Source organism: Sorex araneus, chromosome 2 (genome assembly GCF_027595985.1).
Source record: "Sorex araneus isolate mSorAra2 chromosome 2, mSorAra2.pri, whole genome shotgun sequence".
NCBI lineage: Eukaryota > Metazoa > Chordata > Mammalia > Eulipotyphla > Soricidae > Sorex > Sorex araneus.
The window spans coordinates 126,354,681-126,380,607 of record NC_073303.1 but is presented as its reverse complement, the minus strand read 5'-3'; the positions used below and the strand labels follow the sequence as shown (position 1 = coordinate 126,380,607).

Sequence of the window (25,927 nt, the reverse complement as noted above, 5' to 3'; positions counted from 1 at the left end):
GGCTCTGTTTAGGGGTCATCCCTGGCAATGATTAGAGGGCCAACTATGGTGCCCAGGATCCAACCCAGGTTAGCTTTATGCAAGGCAAACCCCTTACCTCTGTCCTGTCTCTCTGGTCTGAGTTACTTTGTTTGTTATTGATGCATGAATTGGTGGCACACAATAAACTAGCAGTTGCCTTTCGTGTTGGTATCTTTGATCTGTCATTCCTCGAAAGCCTTGATCCTTAAAGCTCTATGTGCTCTTATCCCCAAACAGAAATAAGATGCCAGAAACTTTTTTTGGGGGGGTCACACCCAGTGACTCTCAGTACTTACTCCTGGCTCTGTGCTCAGCTCAGGATTACTCCTGGAGGGCTTGGGGAACTATGTGGATTTAGGGGATAGAACCTGGGTCAGCTGTGAGCAAGGCAAGCGCCCTGTCCACTGTGCTGTCACTCTGGTGCACTATGCCAGATACTTTAACCTTTCGTTACTTCCACACCCCATTTACTCTTTAAATGCCTGCCTATTGTTTTCACTTATTTTTCCCTTTACTCTTCGATTAAAGTAGCTTTATTTGCTCTTGCACTTCTGACTCTCTATGGGACTACTAAATCTGTCTTATAGGTTATTGGCACTGTTCTTCTAATATGCAAATTCTGAAATACACTAGCTCGAATGGGGACTGAGAGTATTTCTACAATTGTTAACAGTGCTCCCATGTTATTGAACCAGTTCATGCCTTTAAGCTTCTGCTTTTGTGTGTGCCCTGGGTTTGTTTGATGAATCATCCATATTGCATATACCTATACTGTTTTTCTTTTGCTTAGATATTTCCCTTTAGCCCACTCTGTGTGTGTGCGTGTGCGTGTGTGAATCTGCGCTCTCTTCGAATGTTGTGTGTTGATGGGGGTGAGAGATAGAGCATGCTTACGGAGTTCAGTCATTTGGCAAAGGGCTTGAGGTGCAGAGCTTATCAGGCCCTGTGGTGTCCGTGCCAGGACGACTGGTGGCACTTGGGGGCCTCAGTGCTTAGTAGCTTCAGGCTATACCCCACTGTGCTCAGGAGGCTGTCAAGTCAGGGTTCAAACTAAGGTGTTGGCTCCTGACAGCTTCTCTGACTTCCTGGCTTCTTGACTTTGCCTGTTGCTGTGGCTACGCTCAGGTTTCAGGGCTGGCCTCTCTAATCCATTCTGACAGGATAGGAGGCTTTTCTCTTCCTATTGCTTAAGTAAAAAAGAATTCTTGTTAAACTAGTTACATGTTTTAATAGGCTCTTAAATCCTTGAGGATAGGTATTAAATTTGTCTTTGTAAATCCAGAAATTAACACATAAGAGAATCATATAAATGTATATTGAATTAAAGCAGGAAAATATTTGCATTATATAAATCAGGGAATAAACATATGTCACTTGTTGAAGTTTCTCTGTTTTCTAATCAAAACACAAACTATTTTCTGGCCTCTTGAACTCCTGTCTATTTTTTTTTTTTTGCTTTTTGAGGTCACACCCAGCAATGCTCAGGGGTTACTCCTGGCTCTACACTCAGGAATTATTCCTAGCGGTGCTGGGATGACCATGTGGGATGACTGGGAATTTAACCCAGGTTGGCCACATGCAAGGCAAACGCCCTATCCGCTGTACTATCGCTCTGGCCCCCACCTGGCTATTTTTAAAATAAAATTTGAGATGCAAATTAACAATTTGGCTATGTAGAATTTTAGAATAACCATAAAATTTGAAGAAAATTAGTAATAACTGTTTATATTCTATAAACCAATATCTAATTACTGAATGTTATTTAATGCTTTTTTTTCTTTTCTTTCAAATAAAAATAAAAGGATGACCATGACAGCTGTGGTTCTAATTCTACCAACCGTAGTACCTCTGAAAACACAAAATCTTCAGTAAAACCCAGAAGAATTCAGCAGGCCACTCCCACAGATCCTGATTTACCACCAGGTAACTTCCAGAGGGGTTGATAAAGCCAGCCTGTTAACTATTATTGTCAGTTATCATGGTTTTAGTCCTTTGTATAGTGTATATTTTGGGTGTTCAGTGTTATAAAATACTTAAAGTAGGGCAGCGAGAAAGTACCGTAGTTAAGGCATATACCATGCTTGAGGCTTATCCTCATTTGATCCCTGGCACCACATAGTTCCTCAAGCACTGTTGTATGCAGCTGGGGAGGGTCCCAGTACCCCCCAGCACCTATATAGCAGCAGTGGGATGACCCAGGGAATCCCCAGTAGGGCTCAAGCAGCACAGCATCTTCTAGTCCCGCATTTTTGGTTTTGTTTGTTTTTTGGACACCCTGGTTATGCTAAGGGGTTATTCCTGGCTGTGTACTCAAGAATTACTCCTGGCAGGCTCTGGCCATGTGGAATGCTGGGGATCAAGTCCAGGTCAGCCTTGTGCAAGGCAAATGCCCTCCCCGCCGTACTTTCTCTCTGGATTGGCTCTGCCCTTGATTTCCTGCATCTGTAGTCTGTGTGTTTGTTGAACTTAAGCCTAGACTTCAAATTTTGATGCTGTGTTTTTAGCTGGTGTGTATAAGTGTGTGTGTGTGTGTGTGTGTGTGGGGTCTTCTCATACTGTATGAGGGGATCACTCCTTGTAGTGCTTGGGGGACCATATGGTGCAGGGGATGCAATGTTGGTCATCTGTGCATAAGGCAAGTGCCCTAACTGCACTCTACTCTCTCTCTAGCTCTAGCTGGTTATTCTTGAAATTCTTTATTACACCTCTCCAAGTGAAGTCACTTGTGGTCTCTTTTCTTCTTTATTACAAAGACACTGGACTGAATCTTTGGAAACGATAAAAATTCATTAGCAGAATCACAATATTTTGTCATTGAGAGACTAGCTTTTCTTTTTCATTACTTGAAAGTTTCATTTATCTGAATCAGAACTGACTGACAACATTTCAGGGGCTGGAGCAATAAGTAATATAGACAGTAGGGTGTTTGCCTTCCACGTGGCCAATCTGAGTTTGATCCTTGGCATCCCTCAAGCCCTCCAGGAGTGATCCCTGAGTATATAGCTATGAATTATATACTGAGCACTGCTGAGTGTGGTCCAAACAAAAAACCCCTAGCCACCCCCTTCCCTAAACCCCCCTCCCAACAGCTAATAGTTTATTTTATAGTGAAGAAAAGCAATGATCATTACATACCAAATCTATGGTCAAAGTGCACTGCTGCCTTAACATTTTTTAACAGTAGTTGTTTTTGTCACTATATTTTGATTTTGTCAATTAACTGTATTTTTTTCTGACATATACTTGACTTTGGTGTATATCTGGTTTCTGTTTCAATGGTTTGTAGGTTTTCTGCTAGTATTAACCTAATTAATTATCTGATAGTGTCCTGGCACCATATGCTTGAGTTAAAAGAGGTTGGAGTTAGGTATACTCCATAAATATTATGAAATAGATTTCATAGTCTACTTCCTCCAATTTATATTTTGTTACATTTGAACTGAACATTTTAACTAGTGTTGTAAAGTGATATTAATGATGGTAGTTTTTATTTCTCAGCACTCTACAAATGTTCTTCAGTGGTAATTCTTTTGGCTTTAGGACAGAATAAAAATTTTATGGTGGGAAAGGTGTCAGAAGTTACTTTTTTTCTGTAACTTTCTAAATTTTTGCTACTACCTTTTTTTTTTTTAAAAAAAATCCTTGGTAAATTAAACTATAGTTTTTCTTAGTTATTAAATGGGAAATCTCCTCTACCTCTTCAAGTTTCTCACTACGTCTTTCCTCAAAGTTTTTTTTCATTGCAGGCAAATAATTAATTTTGGGTTTAACTATTGAATCTTGATATATATAACTTTTTCCCCTAATGTTAACTTGTTGAGGCAAAATTTATTTTGTCATTCACTTCATAGATTGAAAAGGTCTATGGCTTGCCCTGTATAGAACTCAGAATGTTTCCAAACTTTAATGAAGTTGTACTAGAACTTACATCGGTATTCAGAGTTGGGCCAATTGGGCCAATTTTGGCAACAGAAAACATAAATATAACAAAATATCCTATGTTTGGTGGCATAAAATTGAGCTATTTTCCAGCCGAACTACTTGAGGTAGCTATGGATTAACATGTGATTTTCTGACTTCCTAACTGGAGAATGCATATCCTCTTTTATGCTGACATAAATCACTGTTAAGGAACTTTTTAAAGGAAGTAACTGAAGATGTTGGGAAATTACTGGGAGCTAGAGCAGCTAAACTTAATCTTGCCAAAGGAAGAAAGGGATAATTTCAGAATCCAGTTGGATAATGGTAAATTATTTTATTTAAAGGTTAACTCGTCTGGTTTTTTGAAGACTCATTTCTGGCAATCTTTACCTGCCTGCAAACCATATTAAATTTCTTCGGTGGTAGAGATGAATTTTCAGCTTTTTTTTTCTAGGGCAAGATTAATTTTTCAAGCATCTGTGGTTACAGTTTTAGTGTTAGTTTATTGATGTTGCCAATAGTTGTTTGTTTTATTGAAGGTGACTCTCTAATAGGAAAGGAATAAAAGTAGATATATAACATCCTTTTGCAACTTCTATTTTGAGTATCTATAACAGTGTTTTTTTGATGATACATTCTGATTTTTCAACCATTTACTGGGTTATGACATGTATTTATAAAGACATGGCATAGAACATAAAATGTTATAGCTTATAGCATGTGGAAAAACATAAAGAAAGTATATGTATGTATGCATTTGTGCTGTATTGTGATATAATACTTTGTTCTGGATGAGGGACCAAAAGAATTTAAATTTAACATGAAAATACCCATTTTCTTTCAGTTAATGATGCAAAGGTCGTATGACCTTCAGTTGTTGCTAATAATAATAATTTTGAAGTGTGGATTTAGCATAACCTATAGGACATGCTTATATTTCTGTTTAGGACAAAGTTTAAAGACTTTCATGTGTTTACTCAGCCATTAACTCATCCTTTCCTCAGTGTTCACTGCCGGTTACCTCTGTCGAGTGAGACTGCCTCCAAGCTACCTGGGCTGCCTTAGTTCTGTTCGGAGTAGTCTGAAACTAAAAGAAACTTTTGGAGATTTTATGCAAACTGTGGAGGAAAATAATGTTCATTGGCTACTTGATTGGAGTTTTTATTTTTTTATTTTAAAATTTTTATTTATTTATTTACTTATTTCTTTTTGGGTCACACCTGGCGATGCACAGGGGTTACTTCTGGCTCTGCACTCAGGAATTACTCCTGGTGGTGCTCAGGGGACCATATGGGATGCTGGGAATCGAACCCGGGTCGGCCGTATGCAAGGCAAATGCCCTACCCGCTGTGCTATCACTCCAGCCCCCATTGATTGGAGTTTTTAAAGAAGAATTGTTTACCTTATTTCCTCATGTTTTCATTGTGCTTTATCTGCTCTCTTCTTTGAATATTTTACTTTTTTAAAATTTTTGTTGTGTCATTTTCTGTATTCATTTCTGTTATTTCTTTTAACACTTTCATTGACATTTTCATTCTTACATTTTCTATGTCAACATTATAGGTTAGCAACTGAAAATAATTGAATCCACAGGGATGGCTGTTTCTCCTTTTTTCAAGGCTTAACTTTTGAATTTTTTTTTTTTTGAGGGGGTAGGGGGAAGGGGTTGCATACCTCTTCATGCTCAGGACTGCTTCCTGCTCTGTATACTGGGAGAGTTGTTGGTGCTCAGGTGACCATTTGCTGTGGGTCTGAAATCCAGACCTCTTGCATTCACCAGAGCACATGCTTAGACCATTGAATTACTCCTCAGTCCTCTGGTGATTGTTTGAAATAGGTATAGAAGATGGCAGCTGGATCCAAAAGAATATAAAGTCTTTTGTAATATATTTTGTTATCAGCATATATAACTTTGTTTCATTTGGGGATGTTTATAGAACAGGCAGAAATTAGTTGAAGATAATCCTTGAAGGGCTCTAGAATGATATGTTTTTTTGTAGAATATAAATAAGAACTTTTTGGTTATGCCTCTTGTTCTGCTGAATCTGTTATAAGTTGTATATTTTTGGCAGACCCTTTTTATGCACTTAAACATCAGTTTCCTCTTCACAAAGTATGCTGATATCCTCCTTTCAATTAAAATTCAAAACATTAAATATTTTGTAATGACCTTTAGTTACAGAGTGACACTGAATTCCTTCCCCTGTTCTGCAGGTTATGTGCAGAGTTTGATTCGACGCGTTGTGAATAACGTAAACATTGTCATAAATAATCTTATACTGAAATATGTGGAAGATGACATTGTTCTTTCAGTCAACATCACTTCTGCAGAGTGCTATACAGTAGGCGAACTGTGGGATCGTGCTTTTATGGATATTTCTGGTGAGTGAATGTTAAGAATAATAAGGTTTCTTTTTTTTTAATAAGAATTTTATTTTATTGAATCACCATGTGAAAAATTACAATGCTTTCAGGCTTAAGTCTTAGTCATACAATGTTGAAACAACCATCCCTTCACCAGTGAAGGTTTCTTTTTTTTTTTTTTCTTTTTTTTATTTTACTGAAATGGGTTGGATTCTAAACCTTCTTTTGTGGCAGCTGACCAACTAGATCATAGATCTCATGAAAGCTTTATATATGCTGCCTGGAAAAAAGTGTGCGTATATGAAATTTGGTATTATAGGAATTTAGTAACCCCTCAAATGAAGAATCCCCAGACATGATATTTAAAATTTTTAATTCTTACCTGTCTTATGTCTTATGTCTTATGTTGTATAATTTTTTTGTAATGACATTATGTATTGTAGTTATAAAATTAATAAAAATGTATAGGAAGAAAGGGACATTTTGCTTTTACATAACTCAGTAATGGTAAAAACTGCATATCTGATTTATGCTTTATGTATATTGTATATTGTACACATTTGGAATTTACCTTTTTGAGAGTGTTGTTTATGAATATTTGTTTTTTCATTGGGATTGGTTCCGTGTGGTTCCGGTACTCCCATGATTTTTATGTTGTTTCTCCTGAGGTCATCCCCTAGGACTCTAATTTGCTTTAGAGCCATTTTGAGGTCTTTTGCCATTATTTGTTGTTCCCTATATACTTTGTGCAGCTCATCTTCAAGCTCACTGATTCTGTCTTCGACTGTAGTCATTCTACTATTGAGGGCTCCTACCGAGTTTTTTATTTCATCTATTGATTCTTTTAGTTGTGTGACTTCTGTTCGTAGCTTTGAAATTTCTGCTCTCATTTCTTCCTGGATTATCTTGGTGGACCATTCCAATGCTGCATCCATATCCTCCCTTAATTTATTGGAAGTTCGTTCCATAATTGCTTTGAGTTCATGAACCATCCTCACAATTTCCTCTCTGAATTCTTTATCCGAGAGGAGGTTGTATTTCTGGGAAGTCGCTACTGAGGTTAGTGAGATATTTTCTTGGCTCTCTCCTGGTGGTGGGGATTTTCGCTGTTCCTTCATGTTGTTGTGGGCTTTACTATCCGGTGCTCTCCTTAGCTTGGGAGGGGCCTCAACTGAAGATGTGGGGCTATGCTCTTTTTTACAAAGGACTTTTATGTGTAACTTGATGTGTTCACTGACAGTCTTCGTGAAATTAGGATAGGCTAGGTTACTTGACTATTAACATATAGTGACTAAGATGACCAGGGAATTCTTCAGAGGAGTGGATTCTATCAATTGTGGCCAAGGGACAATGCATGGAATGGTAAAAAAACAACTGCGGCTGCTCCAGAAAGAGGCCACTCCCACTTTTGAGGCCACGCCCCCTAAGGTGAGGACACGCCCCTAACCAGCAGAGTGGGGCGTGGTCAGGACCCAATGGTGCGGTGGCTGTTTATGAATATTTGTAAGTCTTTCTTTAGGCATAGACTTAGAGTGGTTTCATTAGATACAAGGATATTTGATTCATTAGATGCCAGTGTTCATATTTTCTGGGTAATTCCCAGTCAGTTTCCTGAGTATTATTTCCATTTTATAGATTAAATTGCAGTGTGTTATCTAAAATACCAGAATTATATGTTATAAGTTTTAAAAAGATAGCTGCAGTTATTTTTAGTGTTTAAGGAAAACAGTTTAAAAACTTAGTTTTTTTCTCACTAAATACTTTTTAGAACATCCTTGAAATATGACTACTTATATTTTTGCATAATAGATAAGAAAATGGAATACAGTTCTAGAGTTTGAAATTAAAATCTGCTTTATAAATGGTCTAATGTTCGGCTATTTATCTTACTGCTTCACTTCTGCCTCTCACCAGCAACATGAATGCTACAAGAGGCAATGAATACAGAAGCCTTAGCTGGCTGCCTGACTGATAGTGGCTACTTGGTGAATGTGAAAGCTTGTCTTGGAGGGAAGGGAGTCTCCAGCGTGCTTCCTTTGTTTCTAACTGGTGTAATTGCTGTAATTTGTGAACGTGTTGATAGGATGTTAGTAACTGAAGCAGTAAAGTGTAACTAAACAATAATACTTTACTGTTTCTAAACATGTGTAGACTTTATATATATATGTATATATATATATATATATATCACTATCACTGTCATCACTGTTCTTCAATTTGCTTGAGTGGGCACCAGTAATGTCTCTTGCACTCAGCCCTGAGAATTTAGAGGTCTCTCCTTATTGTCTTTCCCAACCATTGGAGGCTCTTTCAGGGTCAGGAGAATGAGACCTATCGTTATTGTTTTTGGCATATCAAATACCCCACAGGTAGCTTGCCAGGCTCTGCCTTGTGGGTGGGATACATATACATATATATCACTGTCACTGTCACTGTCCTCTCATTGTTCATTGATGTGCTTGAGCGGGCACCAGTAACGTCTCCATTGTGAAATTTGTTACTGTTTTTGGCATATTGAATACACCACGGATAGCTTGCTAGGCTCTGCCCTGCGGGCGGGATACTCTTGGTAGCTTGCCAGGCTCTCTGAGAAGAATGGAGGAATCGAACCTGGGTTGGCTGCATGCAAGGCAAACACCCTACCCGCTGTGCTATTGCTCCTTATATATATATATTATTAGATATATTATATTATATATGTATATATATGTTATATATATGTATAATTTTTGTGTGTGTGTGAGAGAGAGGTTTGGGCCACACCTGGCAGTGCCCAGGGCTTACTCCTGACTTAGTGATCACTCCTGGAGGTGCTCATGGGACCATATGTGATACTGGAGATCAAACCTGGGTTGGCTGTAATGCAGTTGCTTTATACACTCATATCTTCTACATTTTTTAATTTTTTGCTTTTGGAACTGTGAAAACCCCATCCCCAAATTTAAAAGATTGATTTCTTAAAGGTTGCCAGTATGTACTCAATTAGTATTGTCAAAGAAGGGTTGCTAGCTTAAATTGCTAGCAAAGTGAATTTGGGCAAGATATTTACTTTTAGATAGCTTATTATTTAATCATTATTTTCTAAAGGCTTCATTTTCTAGTTTAATTATTGACTAACAGTTTTTTTTATATTTACGCCTTTAAAACTTTTTATTGGTAATGTCTTCATTAGTCATTGTTTAGAGCAATGCTGTTCACTAGAGTCTTTTGTGATGATGGAAAGGTTTTTCTCTCTTTGCTTTCCAATGCTTTGGTGACTTAGCTACATGAAATTATTGAGCCCTTGCATAAGTAGCCACTTATTGATAGTGTCTCTCATATTGAATGGTAAAAATGTAGTGAGTCGGAGAAAGTTCTTTGATGTAAAATTTGAAATGAGTGACCACTACTTGAAATGTTATTTTAATTATGACTTCTGAAGAGTAATTTAAAAAATTTAACTTGTTGCAAAAAATAACAAAACATTTTAAATTGTGTTTGAGTTGTAGTTAGGTATCATGCAAATTCAGGTCATGTTACTTCATTTCTTTGATTTATGATTCTTTATAAAAAGCATGTAGCACTGTAGCACTGCACTGTCCTCTGTTGTTCATTGATTTTGCTTGAGCAGGCACCAGTAATGTCTCCATTGTGAGACTTGTTGTTACTGTTTTTGGTGTATCGAATACACCATGGGTAGCTTGCCAGGCTCTGCCGTGAGGAAGGAATACTCTCGGTAGCTTGCCGGGGTCTCGGAGAGGGATGGAGGAATCGAATCCGGGTCGGCCGCATGCAAGGCAAAAGCTCCACATGTATATATATATATTTATATATATATGTGTATATATAAATATATATGTATAACTAGCCCTCATTATAGTTATGTTAGGATTATGCTTTCAGGAAACAATAGACAAACCCGAATCTCCAATGATTTCAAGGTCAAAGAGGAATACGTCTAATTCCCATAATTAAAAGTTCATTCTTTCATTCGACAGAATCAGTAGTATAGGCACTAGAAATGCACTAGGATATGAGGTGGAACTCCTGTCTTTGGGGGCTCAATAGTCTTTCACTTTCAGAGAGGACTGTGAGTGATTCTGTTTCTATGAAACAATTTAGTCTGGTTGAATTCAATCTACTAAATTTATTTTGTTCAGCTGATGCTAATAAATTTGGCAGAAACATGGATTAAATCTATGGAAACAGCAGAGTATACTTGTCTGAACTAAATGCTCGCTGGCTTTTCTATTACAAAGCTACATGAAAACAGAGTTGAAAGATTCAGGTCCTGGGTCTTGGTTGAGGATTGAACTGATGAAAAGTCCCACACATCCCACACCAGAAGTTGCATCCTCATTAGTCTTGAAGATATCCAGAGAGGGGCTAGTGCTACTCCAGCCACAAAAACTGATGATGGATGATGTACAGTTCTTTACCAGTTGCCTTTACTGGTTCTGTTACGTAGCTACAACCGTGCAGGCTGGACCTCAAGATTCTTCTCAGCCTTGCATGTGTGGCAGATAAACCAGGGCTGAAGTTAAGGGTCTTTCCGTCCTAGTAGTGCTTATGGGATCTCAGGTCCTGATCGTGACAGGCTGATATTTCTCAGTAACTTGGCTGAGTATCTTGACGTCCCTTTTCTGGAGATTGAACTGATCTTTTTAGCATAAAATGCGGAAATAAGCTTTTTTGTTGTTGGAAGCTTCGAATTATAAAATAAATGAAAAATTCTTTGTGCAGATTCTATTATCCTGTATTAAATGGTTTATAAATCTTAATATCTCTATTGTTATTCTTACTGATATTTGTACTAATACATTTTAGTTCCATTTTCCCTCTTAATTTTCTGCTTACTTAAAATAATTTTCTTTTTGTTTTAGCAGCTGATCTGGTGCTGAGGAAGGTTATCAACTTTTCTGATTGTACAGTTTGTCTTGATAAACGAAACGCCAGTGGTAAAATAGAATTTTACCAGGATCCTTTGTTGTATAAATGTTCTTTCAGAACTCGTCTGCATTTCACATATGATAATCTAAATTCCAAGATGCCGTCTGTTATTAAAGTAGGTATTTCTCTACTGGTTTAATTGTACTTTCTTGTTTTTACTTTTTAATTGTACATGATAATTATTATTAGAAACTAAGATATTAATTATAAATACATACCGTTTTTGTTAAAATGTTTTACTTGTAAATTTTATATATATTTGATTTTTGTATTATGTATTTCAGTGGAGTGAGTTTTCTTTGTTATAGTTTTCTTTTTAGCATGTTCAACTTTCTATTAGTATTTTCTCTTCAATTAGAGATCATTTATAAAAGTGCATTTATACCTACAGTGAACTGAGTGTCTTGTATTTCAGTCCTTACATTTTTTCAAGCATGATATGATAATTGTGTTCATTTTCTCATTCTTAGATAACTTTATAAAACTTGGTTTGTTAATTCAGGAAATTTAAAATTTCGATTATGGTTTCAAAATGATAAGATGTTAAGATGTTAGGGTATGGATATTTTTACGTAGTGTTCTTTGCTATATGTGAAAATTTATTTTGCAGAATATTGGCATATAATGTCAATGTATGTGTTGTTTATGTTTTTATTGTGTATCAGGTTTCTAATCTGTTTAAAAAAATATTTCTCATAGCGTTGGAGAGATAGTATAGAGGTTAAAACACTTGTCTTGCATGTGGCAAATTCTGGTTTGATCACTGGCACTGCATATGGTACTACAAGGATTGATCCTTGGATACAAAGCCAGGAGTAAGCCCTGAGTACCACTGTGTGTGGCCCCCTCAAACAACAAACAAACCAGTTTACATTTGGACCACAGATTGTACAGTGTTAAAGTGCTTGAGTTGCATGTGGCCACTCCTAGTTCCATTCTTGGTACTGCAAATGGTCCCCTGTCCAGAGCACAGAATTAAGGGGTAAGCCCTAAGTGAGCATAGCTGGCTGTGGCCCTCAAACTCCACACACAAGTTTACATTGTAACTTGTTAGATAGTTAATTAAGTTTTAATGTGAAATGATTTTTTGTTATTTAATTGCATGCCTCTGATTGTTAAAGTTCTATAATGAAAAAGCTGACTCTTAAGTCTGAACAGTGAGAATGGTGGGTGACTGTGCCTTTTGTAATGCTGTGTAAATTATTTTTTGATTTTTAATGTTTTTAAATTGAATCACTGTGAGATACACATTTACAAAGTTGTTCATCATTGAGTCTCATTCATACAGTATTCCAGCACCCTACCTTCATGAGGGCATATTTCCCACCACCATCAGTTTCCCTCCTGCCCGCCTTCCCCCTCTCCATCCCCACAACTTGCCTCTCTGGAAGATACTCTGCACTCTTTCTCTCTCTCTCTCTCTCTCTCTCTCTCTCTCTCTCTCTCTCTCTCTCTCTCTCTCTCTTACACACACACACACACACACACACACACACACACACACACACACAGAGTTTTCCTTTTAGACACAGGTTTGCTGTACTGTTACTGAAAGGGTATCATACAGATCACTTTACCTCCTTTCAGCACCCAGATCTTGTCCAGAGTGATCATTTCCTACTTTCATGGTCATAATGGTCCTCTGTCCTAACTGTGCTCCCTCTCTCCCTTGGTGGCATGCTTCTACTTTGGACCATCCTTCCTCCTGACCTTCCCTCCTCATTTCTACTGTTTGGGTATTATTCACATTATGCTTAAAAAAAAAAAATCCCACAAATGAGCTCAATAATTCTTTGTTTCTCCCTTTCCCTCTGACTCATTTCACTCAGCATGACACTCTCTATGTCCATCCATCTATAAGAAAATTTCATGACTTCATTTGTCCTAACAGCCATGTAGTATTCCATTGTGCAGATAGTTGTACCATAATTTCTTTTTTTTTTTAGAAATAATATATCAGACACATTCACTGTCACTGTCACTGTCATCCCGTTGCTCATCGATTTGTTCGAGCGGGCACCAGTAACGTCTCTCATTGAGAGACTTATTGTTACTGTCTTTGGCATATCCAATACACCACGGGTGGCTTGCCAGGCTCTGCTGTGCGGGCTCCATACTCTCGGTAGCTTGCCGGGCTCTCCGAGAGGGGCGGAGGAATTGAACTCGGGTTGGCCGTGTGAAAGGCGAACACTCAACCGCTGTGCTATCACTCCAGCCCATCAGACACATTCATGACTTTAATTCTATGGAATAATTAAAATGTACTAATATATAACATATAGCACTGTAGCATTGTCTTCCTGTTGTTCATCAATTTGTTTGAGTGGGTACCAGTAACGTCTCCATTGTGAGACTTGTTACTGTTTTTGGCATATCGAATACGTCATGGATAGCTTGCCAGGCTCTGCTGTGTAGGCTGGATACTCTTGGCAGCTAGCCAGGCTCTCTGAGAAGGATGGAGGAATTGAACCCGGGTCGGCCGTGTGCAAGGCAAATGACCCACCTGTTGTGTGCTATTGCTAACAGTTTGAACTCTAGGGGCAAAAACTGAGAATTATCCAACAAGTGAAACTGTTATGTTAGTAAGTTCGTGGCTTCTCTAAGTTAAGGAGACATGAGAAAATTAAGTGTACAGTTCAACAACCCTGAATTCTCCTTGACTTTTTCTACATAGAGTCCAAACAAGAATAAAATAAATACAAATCCTGTATTTAGGTAAATGATAAACTTTATATCCAGGTGTTATCTATGGCTCATCTATGGTATTATCTATGTAATTTAACTTAATATCTCCAAATTATTCCATAATCCAAACTGGAGTTCATACTGAAAACCATAAGGTGCTAAAATACCTCTGTATGAAAATCTATTTTTAGAACACAGTAGTTACCAATGCAAATAAATATATATTTAAAATTACGTTAGTTAATTTTAATACATATTGGTCTAAAGAAGCATTATTATAGAGAATCAAGAGATAAAAAAAGAAGGGCTGGAGCAATAGCACAGCGGTAGGGCGTTTGTCTTGCACGCGGCCGACCCGGGTTCGATTCCCAGCATCCCATATGGTCCCCTGAGCACCGCCAGGAGTGATTCCTGAGTGCAGAGCCAGGAGTAACCCCTGTGCATCGCCAGGTGTGACCCAAAAAGCAAAAAAAAAAAAAAAAAAAAAAGAGAAAAAAAATTTCTGCAAGGCAAGAAGTTGAAAGCAGCTAATATTCCTTGAACTCTAAATAAAATTTTAAGATTTAAAATGAAGAAGCCAGAGAGAGAGCACAGGGGTAAGGAATTGCCTTGCATGTACCTTGATCTGGTTCAATTCCAAACACTGGCCAAAGTGACCCTCCAGGCCTGTCCCTGAGCACCACTGCAAGTGAACAAACTCCAAAGCTTACTCCGCAAAAATGGATCTATCTCTCCTTTCTTTACTAACAGTGAAAAGTTGAGGGGCCGGATCGATAGGACAGCAGGTAGGGCATTTGCCTTGCACATGGCCAACCCGGGTTCGGTCCCAGCATCCCATATGGTCCCCCAAGAATCACCAGTAGTAATTCCTGAGTGCAGAGCTAGGAATAACCCCTGAGCATCGCTGGGTGTGACCCAAAAAGCAAAAACAAAACAAAACAAAAAAACAGTGAAAAGTTGAGCATGAATTTCTCTCCAACGTTTATTAATCAGGTATACATTAACCTGAATGCATACCACTAGTCAATTAACTAGTGATATCATGCTAAGTGACCTATTATTGTTAAAAACCATTCCCTCTGGGGCTGGAGTGATAGCACAGCGGGTCGGGCGTTTGCCTTGCACGCGGCCGACCCGGGTTCGAATCCCAGCATCCCATATGGTCCCCTGAGCACCGCCAGGGGTGATTCCTGAGTGCATGAGCCAGGAGTGACCCCTGTGCATCGCCGGGTGTGACCCAAAAAGCAAAAAAAAAAAAATAAAAAAAAAATAAAAACCATTCCCTAATGCAGTTACTTCTTAAATATGTCTGTGTACAGAGGTATTTGTTAAATTCAAGGCTTGTTCATAGTAACTCATTCTCAGAATTAACTAGAAGTCTTGGTTTAATAGTTTCTGGAACCAAAGAATCTTCAGTAAGAACTCATGTTGGAATTGACCTATAAAGCTTCTCTTCTTATGCAATTCCTTTTGTAATATCCAACCAGTGCATAAGTACATATAGTGATGAATCTCTTAATAACAAAGCAACAAGGACATTTTCAAATAGCAGTCTTCCTATAGTTCTTTGCTCTGGAGCAGAACTTGCTTCCTTGTAATTCTTACCAGTAGTCTAAATTGTGCCCTCTAAAATGTCGTCCAAACCACACATCTTTTTCCAGGTTCAACACCCTTCAATTATTTTCAGTCTTTTATAGAAATGATTTCATGACTGTGCTCTCCTGGTTACCTTTTCAGGTTCAGTTTTCATTTGTCAGTACTTCAAAATAACTTACAAGATGACATCACTTAGTGTCCACAGAGATAGTACAGGAGGTAATGCACTTCCTTTCAAGGGGCTGACCCTGGTTCATTCCCTAGCACCACCAGGAGTAATCCCTGAGTATTGATGATGATTTCCTAATCAAACCAGCCAATGGAATGGTTTCGGGCATTATTTTCCTCAAGCATTAGAGATTCTCTATTTCACCCAAATATCTATGACACTCAATATCTTCTTAAAGCAATATGTGTGTGTGTGTGTGTGTGTGTGTGTGTGTGTGTTTTACTTTGAGCTATACCAGTATACAGAAAAGATGCATGTCTGTCCAGCTAGCACAAGACACTTTCTTCCCTAAAGCATATAAAGGAAAGATGCTATCATCACATCATCAATAATCCATCATCTACATATGCAATATAATAATGTATAATAGTATAATAGTAATAATAAAGCAGTGATGATTTTACTAAGGTGAACAAATTGCTTATACTTCTAAAGGCAACCAGTTTGATTTTAGATAGCATTATATTTTCTCTTAATTTTAAAAAAAATTTTTATTAGTGGGCCGGAGCGATAGCACAGCGGGTAGGGCGTTTGCCTTGCACGCGGCCGACCCGGGTTCGATCCCCGGCATCCCATATGGTCCCCCAAGCACTGCCAGGAGTAATTCCTGAGTGCAAAGCCAGGAGTTACCCCTGAGCATCGCTGGGTGTGACCCAAAAAGCAAAAAAAAAGATAAAATAAAATAAAATATCACCTTTTTTAAAAAAAAATTTTATTAGTGAATCACCATGAGGTACAGTTACAAACTTATGAACTTTCGTGTTTGCATTTCAGTCATACAGTTTACCCATCCCTCCACCAGTGCCTTTCCTCCTCCACCAATGTTCCCAGTATCCCTCCCACCACCCCTACCCCATTCCCCAACACCCCACCCTGCCTCTTCGGCAGGGCATTCCCTTTTGTTCTCTCTCCTTTTGGGTGTTGTAGTTTGCAATAGAGGTATTGAGTGGCCATAATGTTCAGTCTATAGTCTACTTTCGGCATGCATCTTTCAACCCGAATGGGTCCTCCCAACATCCTCTACTTGGTGTTTCCTTCTCTATCTCAACTGCCTTTTCCCCCAGCATGTGAGGCCAGTTTCCAAGCTGTGGGGCAGAGCTCCTGGTTCTTATCTCTACCACTCTTGGGTGTTAGTCTCCCATTCTGTTACTTTATATTCCACAGATGAGTTCAATCTTTCTGTGTCTGTCTCTCTCTTTCTGACTCATTTCACTTAGCATGATACTTTCCACGTTGATCCACTTATATGCAGATTTCATGACTTCATTTTTTCTAACAGCTGCATAGTATTTCATTTTGTAGATATACTAACGTTTCTTTAACCAGTCATCTGTTTTTGGGCACTCGGGTTTTTTCCAGATTTTGGCTATTATAAACAGTGCTGTAATGAACATACAAATGCAGATGTTATTTCTATAGTACCTCTTTGCCTCTCCGGGATATATTCCCAGTCGTGGTATTCCTGGGTCAAATGGAAGCTCAATTTCTAATTTATTATGGTTTTTTTTTCTTTTTTGGGTTACACCCATCGATGCTCAGGGGTTACTCCTGGTTCTGCACTTAGGAATTACCCCTGGTGGTGCTCAGGGGACCATATGGGATGCTGGGAATCGAACCCGGGTTGGCCTCGTGCAAGGCGAATGCCCTATCCTCTGTGCTATCGCTCCAGCTCCACAATTTCTAATTTTTTGAGAATCGTCCGTATTGTTTTCCAAAAGGGCTGAACCAGTTGCATTCCCACCAGCAGTGAAGTAGAGTCCCTTTCTCTCCACATCAGCACCAACATCGGCTGCTTTTGTTTTTTTAGATGTGGGCCAGTCTCTGTGGTGTGAAATGATATCTCATTGTTTTAATCTTCATCTCCTTGATGATTAGTGATGAAGAGCATTTTCTCATATGTCTTTTAGCCATTCGGATTTCTTCTTTGAGAAAAATATACCATAATTTCTTTATTCACTGATCTGTCCTGAAGCACTAGGGTCATTTCCAGATTCTAGCAATTGTGAACTTGTGAGCAGTGCTGCAGGGAACTTAGGAGTGCATGTGGCTTTTCTACATTGTGTTTTTAGATCACTAGGGTATATTTCCAGTAGTGGTATTGCTGGGTTGTTGTAGAAGTTAAATTTCTAGGGTCCTTTTTTTTTAAACTTCATTTTTTAAATGAATTTCCATACTGTTTCCCAGAAAGGCTGGGCTAATCATCATTCCAACCAGCAATGAATTAGAGTGTATACATATTTAGGAGTGTGATTTCTTACCTTGATCATTAAGAAATGATCTTCACTGTCTCTTAGAATCTTCTTCAGCCTGAAGTCTCTGTCCTCTGATATTAGTGTGGCCACCCCTCCCTTTTTGAGGAGGTTGTTTGCTTGAAGAATTATTTTCCAGCCTTTGACTTTGAGTCTGTGATTGCTTTGGCTATTCATATGTGTTTTTCCAGGCAGAAGAATGTTGGGTTCAGTTTTGCATTCTTCCTGCCACTCTGTATCTCTTTAATTGGTGCACTTAGCCTCTTGACATCAAGAGATTATTGTCATGGGGGTTTGTGTCATCTTTTTTGCAGGAGTTTGGTGTGTTTTGGGGCTTTTCTTAAAGTAACCCATTTAGTTATTCTTGTAACAATGTTTTGAGTCTATGAATTTCCCAAGGTGTTGTGTATCTGTGAAGTTGTGTATTGTTCCTTCAGATCTGAATGAGAGTCTGGCAGGGTGAAGTATTCTTGGTGAGGTGTTAATTTCATTGAGATTTTCACTATATACCACCACTGTCTTGAGGCCCAGAGGGTTGTATCTGATAAGTCTGCTATAAATCTTAAGGATGTGGGGTTTCTTTTTTTTTTTTTGTATGTAATTTCCTTCTTTGGTCTTTCTGTTTCAGTATTCTATCTCTATCTGTGGTTTTTGTCATTCTAATTAGGATGTATTTTTCTTTGGACCCAATATTACTGATCTTTAGTACAAATTTAATTGTGTATTCTAGGATGTAACTAATGTAGAGGAAAGTTAAAAAAAAGAATTTATGAAAACATAATCTTGACATTGTTAATTTTGTGCTCTTAAAAATTAATAAGTTGTTGGTGTTCTGTTGTAAAAAGTGGCATGTATTTTTACTGTGGTAATCATCAAATATGTAATGTCGTTTTATACATCTGTAATAAGATTGAATTTTTAATCAATAATGTTGTGAAGTAAGGTTTGCTGCTTTGTTAGACTGTCATTTTTCCAACTCTTAGGAAATGTATATGATGGGCATCTAGCAAATTAACTTTATTGATTATCTCAAAGATGGAATTTTACTACCTGTTCCATATGTCCTAATGATTGTATGGAATCTTTAACATGTGTTTCTATTTTTAATTTATATTTTGGGTAGAATTTTTACAATTAAAATAATTTTGGGTCAGGAGCGGAGAGATGTTACAGTGTTTGCCTTGCACACAGCAAACCCAGGTTCGATCCCTGACACCTCTCATGGTACCCCGAGCCCGCCAGGAGTAATTCCTGAGTGTAGAGCCAGGAGTAACCAACCCCTGAATATGCCAGGTGTGGCCCAAAAGCCAAAAAATAAAGGTTTTTTTTGGGGGGTGGGGAAGGAGCAGACAGGGCATACCCAAAAGTAATGGTCCTGATAAAGGAGGGGCTAACTTAGCCTCTTTGCTTAGATCCTGGATGGTCCTGGGGATCGACTTGGGCCCTCCTGCATGCAAAGCAGGTACCCCACCTGTTGACCTATCTCTCTGGCCTTTTACAAATTTCTCTGTTTTGGAGATGACAAGATTTGGGCCAAGCCTGATAGTCCTCAGTGCTTGCTCCTCACCCCGTGCTTAGAGATCAGTCTTGGCCGTGCTCAGGTAGCCATATCTGGCACTGGGCATAGAACTGGAGTTGGCTGCATGCAAGGAAAGCACTTGAACGCCATGCCGTCTCTCTGACCCCAACTTTCTATCTTGTGTATGAAATAAATATGTCCTCGAGATTCTGCTGTTGGTGAGATATAGGTCAAATGAGTACTCAATTTGACATTTCCTCATTTTCAAGTTAATCTTATTTGCTACTTTTTTTTAGAGGAATGAACACATAAATAGTGACCACATCTCTGAATCATTCTATAAGAAAAATTACTATAATTGTAAACTTAATATACATTTAAACTTTTTTTTAAGTCCTGTGACTTATGGTGCAAAATTGTTTCCAGAAACACTTAGTGTACATGCTCAGGGACATTGTAGGGTGTTTGCAACCAAGACTGTTGATCACTGGTGCTACTGGTGACAGAATATTTAAAAGACTGTAGCAGAGAAATCTCAAGGAGACTTGGTAGATCTGCATCACACCCTTTGTCCCCACCTATTTTCTTACCTCTATTCAGTTTACGATTTTTAGGTCAGCTTCAAGAAATCTATACTCATATTTAATTATGACACTTTAAACCTTCCCAGTACAGTGTTCTTCCCTCTCAACTCTAATCTGGTGTCTGTTGTCCTGAAATATGGTGATCCTTGTTACTTCTTTTTCATGTCTCATAGATGCTTGAATGCTAGTTAGTCAAAAGAAACCTCCCAGGTATCATGACTCTGGCTCCACCAGTTGGATGCCATGTTTATAGAGCAGTAGGAAACCATTACATGGAAGCAGTGTTTTTATTCTATTGATGGTTCTTCCTTTTTTTTTTTTTTTTGATACTGGGGTGGAGGTCAGGGAGGGAGAGGTTAGACCACATGCAGCATTGCTAAGGGGCTATTCCTGGCTCAGTGCTCAGACTAGATGCAGTGCCAGAGATATAAACGGGTTCAGCAATATGCATGGTGAGTGCCATATTTCCTGTATAATATGTTCAGTTTTTGATGTTTCTTTCTTCAGGGAGAATTTTACCGTATATCCTTTTTTGCTGTTATTAATGTTTTTAATAGTTTCTTGTAAATTTAGTTTCAATTTTTTTGTAGCAGTCACTCTTGGCTATCTCTCTAGCCCTGGCTATAGATTTTGTGCCATGGGTAAATAGCTTTCTTGAGATTTGTTGTAAGGCTTGAAAATTTGTTTTACTTTTTTTTTTTAATATATTTGACAGTATTTGTCCTGAATCCTAGTGTGAATATATACTTTTATTAGCATTTTATGTGTATTTAATATTGGTTTATTTTCTAAAGTTTATTAGTCCTAAATTTAATTCCTAAGATTTAATTTTAGCTTAAGTGTTAGAGATGTTTAGGACTGTAATGTTTTTCTTATGGTATTTAGTTTGAAAACTTTCAACATTTCTCTATAATGTTAAATGTTACTCTCTTTGAACATAAGTTTGTTGATTATTGTTATTATTTTTTTACTGCAGATTCATACATTGGTAGAGAGCTTGAAACTTTCCATCACAGATCAGCAGTTGCCAATGTTTATCCGAATAATGCAACTTGGTATCGCTCTTTATTATGGTGAAATAGGTAATTTTAAAGAAGGAGAAACAGAAGACTCTACCTGTCACAATAAAGATATGTTAGGGAACATTGCAGGTATTAAATGTATTAAAAATGTTATTTTCTAAATCCTTTTGTATAAAATGTTTACAACATTATGAAACAGAAAAAAAACAGTAGATTACATTTTGCAGTATTCTAATGTGATAAAATGTTTTTAGTTGTTTGATACCCTTAGTTTTCTAATTTTCTTCATTATGCTGTATTCCATTTTCTGGTTTTATTGTTTTTGGCCTATGCCCATTGATGCTTAGGGCTTACTTTTGGTTCAGTGCTCAGGTGGGATTATGTATTTTGATTTTGTTGTGCTGTAGTGTCATTTTTTTCATGTTTACTTGGATTTGGATACTTTATTATTCTTCTTCCTTTTAATTTTGGGTGGTCAGTGGTTCAGTGCCGAGTCGCAGGAGATGGTGTTTCCTGGGCACTGTGCCATGGCGCCAGGATCCCCTGGGCAGTCCTGGCGGTGCTCAAGGGCCTCCAGGGCTCCACCTGGGTCTGTTTTGGGGCCCTTATGGCGCTTGGCATCCAGCGGGGGTTGACCGCATGCAGGGCTATGATCAAATCTATGGGTTTAGGGCTGTGAGTTAATAATTTTAATGCCATAATTAGAAACAGTAGTTGCATAACTTTTCTCAATTATTGCTGTAAGTCTCCTTTCTCCGTTAGTAATTCTAGTTACTTGTATTTGGTTGGCTTGAAATTTGACAGATCTTTCCGGTGCTTTGTTTATGGGTTTTTCTCTTTCTTCCCCTTTCAATTTTTAAAAAAACTCAGACTGGTGCTGCAGTATTGTATGTCTGAAACTCAGTTATGAATAAATTTGTAAATTATAACGCTTTAATAATTTTTTTTCAAAAAGATAAACTTCCTAATATTTTGTATTAAATTTTTTTTTAATCTTATATAATTTATTTTTTCATTGTAGAATCCATTATTTTGGTATCCAGAAGTTCAGTTTGAATTAAAAACCATATATCTTGAGACTAGAGATATAAAACAGGAGAAGCTTTGCATATAGTCAGCCCAAGTTGGATCTCTAGCACCCCATAGGATTCCCTGAGCCTCACTGGGAATGATCCCTGATCACAGACACAGGAGTAAACCCAGAGCACTGTCAGCCATGGCCCCCAAACAAAAAAATAACCACATAATAAAAAACCCAAAACAAATGTGTCATCCTTATCAATTCATGTGTGTTTTCATGATTATTACATTTTATTTACATAGCTGTTTTAGCGTTTTTTTAAATTTTGACTGACTTTGTCCTTCATTCTTTGCACGCTGCATAATTTTTAATCCAGTGCCATCCATACATTATGAATTTGACCTTGTGGGTGCTAGATTTGTATTCTGCAAACAGTTGTTACTTGGGAGAGATGAATTATTAATTTGTTTTGGCAGTACTGGGCATCAAGCAAAGGATCTCTTTTTTTTTTGCTTTTTGGGTCACACCAAGCGATGCTCAGGGGTTACTCCTGGCTTTGCACTCAGGAATTACTCCTGGCGGTGCTTGGGGGACCATATGGGATGTCGGGGATCCAACCTGGGTCGGCCGCATGCAAGGCAAATGCCCTACCCTCTGTGCTATCGCTCTGGCCCCCAAGCAAAGGATCTCATACATGCAACAAATGCTCTCCTGGTGAGCCACATCCCTGCTCTTTGCTTCAAAGGTTTTGCATTAAGTGCAATAAATATTAAATAGAAAATTGAGGATATTTTAAAGTAGTATGTGTATTTATAGATTTAACCACTGAAGAATAGTTATGTATGAATCTGTTGGAAGCTGCTTTTTTCTTGAATTTTTAAAGTATTTTTTCTGAATTTTGTATTGATATATTTAAAAAAAAATTTTTTTTTTTGGTTAAAATGATGTTGAGGATTTTGAGGGAGTTTGTATTTAAGGAGAGATGGAAATTTAAATCTTTAGCCTGCCAACTCATGTAACCAAATAAAATTTTTTTGTTTATTTTTTTTATCTGCAGAAAGGGGAAGATATTAATTTATATAATCCTCTAATAAAGTCACTAACATTATTATTTTTCTTAACCTATGTGTGAAACTAGTTTTATTATAATTCTTTCATCATGCGTTATAATTTTTTTATGGCTTATGCATTTTGTGTAGGAGCACCTGCCATTATCTTTATCACTGGGTTTTTAATCAGAAAACAAATGCTTGCCTAGGACAATTTTGAAAGATACTGTGTTTCTAAGAAAAGCTAGTTAATAAAAAATATCAGCTTTATTTTTCAGAAGTAGATGTCTTACTTTCAATTGCAAAATAAAAAAAATTTGTATCTATCAAATACATGAAATATTTGGAGCTGAACTGCCACCCAAATAGCATTAATTGTAGCCTATAAAAGGAGGAGGATGCTACATATAGAAACTTGAACATAAAGACATTTGAATTGCTAATTTATTGGTTAAAAGAATAATCAGTGTATGATTTAATACTTTACATGTAGAAGGAAAGATGTGGGTAAAACACTTCCATAGAATTTACATTCGTAGTTTTCCTTTGAGTTTTGAGTTTCTTTAAAATGTCTGTAACTTGATTTAAAGGTGCTGAAGATGAAACAAGAATAGACGTGCAGTATCCTGCTCCGTACAAAGGCCAAGAGATGTATTCGCATCCAGAGGATGAGCAGCCACAGGGATGGGTCTCGTGGGCGTGGTCATTTGTGCCTGCGATAGTCAGTTATGATGATGGCGAGGAAGACTACCTTGGGAACGATCCTGCATCAGCTACGCATCAGCAGAAAGCTCAGACCTTGAAGGACCCTATTGTTTCTATAGGGTTTTACTGTACAAAGGCGACTGTGACTTTCAAAGTAGGTTTCCTTTCCACTGTGCATCTGTCATCTTCAGTACTTTACTTTGTATTAAGAATCCAGCTTTAAGGTTGGCACTTTATAGAAGATATTCTGACTGTCCACTCTAAAATTCTGTATATTCTCTCTTGAACTCTGGATTTGATCTCTATCTTTTTAATGCAGTTTTCTGCACACCTCTTTTTAATTAACTTTTGGAAACGGTTTCTCTCCTGATTTAGTCTTTCAGTTGGCATACAAAGGTACCTTATTAACGCCATGAAAAATGAATTGCACTTAAAAACTTTACCTTGATCTTTTTGGATTGTTTTTCATCTGTGTCCTTTTATTATAAAATATACTTAAAGGCTTGTATTACTTTTCCACTTTTCAGACTCTCATTTCCAGTGTAGGTTTTCATCTAATAGTATTTTAGCAACGCGAATATACTTTGATCACCTCCTGAACTTACAAATGTGTATGAAAAACATATTCAGAACAGATGAAAATATTCTTTTAGATACAGTTTTAAAATAAAGTGCTCTTTTGGGTTTTTTTTGGCCACCCCCAGCAGTGCTCAAAGCTTATTCCTGGCTCTGTACTTAGGGCTCACACCTGGCAAGGCTCAGGGGATCATACATGGTGCTGGGGTCTTAATCCAGACTGTATGCAAGGCAAGTGCCCTGCCTGCTGTACTATCTCTCTAACCCAAGAAATAATATTTTCAATAAAAATTATTAGTTTTTTGGCACCCTTTATGTAAGTATTTTATACACTTTTTTTCTGCCTTTCAAGACAGTGCAACCTTAATTTGGACTTGGCTTTTCTTTGGCTTTAATTTTTAAAAATTTTTGTACCACCCACACAGGTACTTTGGGGCTATTCCTGGTTTGTTGCCTGGGGGTCACTAATAGTGGTGCTCAGGGAACCGTGTGGTGCTATAGCTAGAATCTGTGCTTCCAGCAACTCTTAAAAAAAGCCAAGAACTAGGAATCAGAGAGATAGTACAGGGAGTATGGTACTTGCCTTGCATTCTCTGGCTCTGATCTGAATCCCTGGCACCATATATGGTCCTCTAAGCACTGCCAGGTACACAGAGCAAAATTGGTCCCTGAGCACTGCTGGGTGTGCCACCTGCCTCCCCCCCACCCCCAAAGGGCAATGAATAGTACTGGAAAATAGCTCTCTAGCACTCTTTGTTGACATTTCAAAAAGCTAATTAAAATTTTTTGGCACCGTGGTTTCCATTACTGCTAATAATAGGGCTTCATGCTTATACAGTCCAGTACCACTCTCTTTCCCAGAGCGTCTGCTTACCTGAACATTGTCCAGGGTCCCTACATCCTAACCCCCTCCACCTCCCCACTTCCCTCCCTGGAAGTCCAGTTCTGTTTCTTTTGTCTTTGGGCATTTGTTATACTTTGCTTTTCCCCTTTATATCCCATTCTTTGGCTTTTTATAAGAGCTACGACATATGTAATACTCCTGGAAAAAAAAACCAACTAATTTATCCAACAGAAGTATATTAATACTCACCTATGTGCCAACTGTTAGTTCTGTATAGAAACTGCACTTACCAGTTGAGATACAAATCATTGCCTTCTAGAAAAACAAGTTACTATAAATGAAGGACACATAATATACCACTAATTTTAAGGGTATTATAGAAAAATCGGAAGAAGTTATTTTACATTACTTACACTAGAACGGAAGAGAATTACTCAGTTAAAATAGGTAATAGGTGATTATGGATGACCATAATAAGAAGAGTACATTTAAGCAAAGACTTTTGAGAGCTTTGTAGATCACAAAATCCTGTTAATCATCGATTTCTCGAGCGGGCTCAGTAACCTCTTTATTTATCCTTTCCCTGAGATCTTAGAAGTCTCTCTGGACTCGA

General features: G+C 37.8%; 1 protein-coding gene across 6 annotated transcripts in view; it reads left to right on the top strand.

Annotated features, from left to right (window-relative positions):
* Nucleotides 1-25,927, top strand: part of VPS13B (vacuolar protein sorting 13 homolog B) — a 645,914-nt gene that overhangs the window by 24,538 nt on the left and 595,449 nt on the right. For 5 of the 6 annotated variants that reach the window (XR_008628450.1, XM_055125277.1, XM_055125278.1 and 2 more), the window contains exons 3-7: nucleotides 1,824-1,944; nucleotides 6,157-6,324; nucleotides 11,169-11,350; nucleotides 21,074-21,248; nucleotides 23,780-24,048. Coding sequence is in view for 5 of the 6 variants with exons in the window: in XM_055125277.1 (XP_054981252.1) it covers nucleotides 1,824-1,944; nucleotides 6,157-6,324; nucleotides 11,169-11,350; nucleotides 21,074-21,248; nucleotides 23,780-24,048 (915 nt within the window). In the remaining variant the exon portion in view is untranslated. The remainder of the gene's footprint in view (nucleotides 1-1,823; nucleotides 1,945-6,156; nucleotides 6,325-11,168; nucleotides 11,351-21,073; nucleotides 21,249-23,779; nucleotides 24,049-25,927) is intronic. The other variant, XM_055125276.1, reaches the window with a different exon arrangement.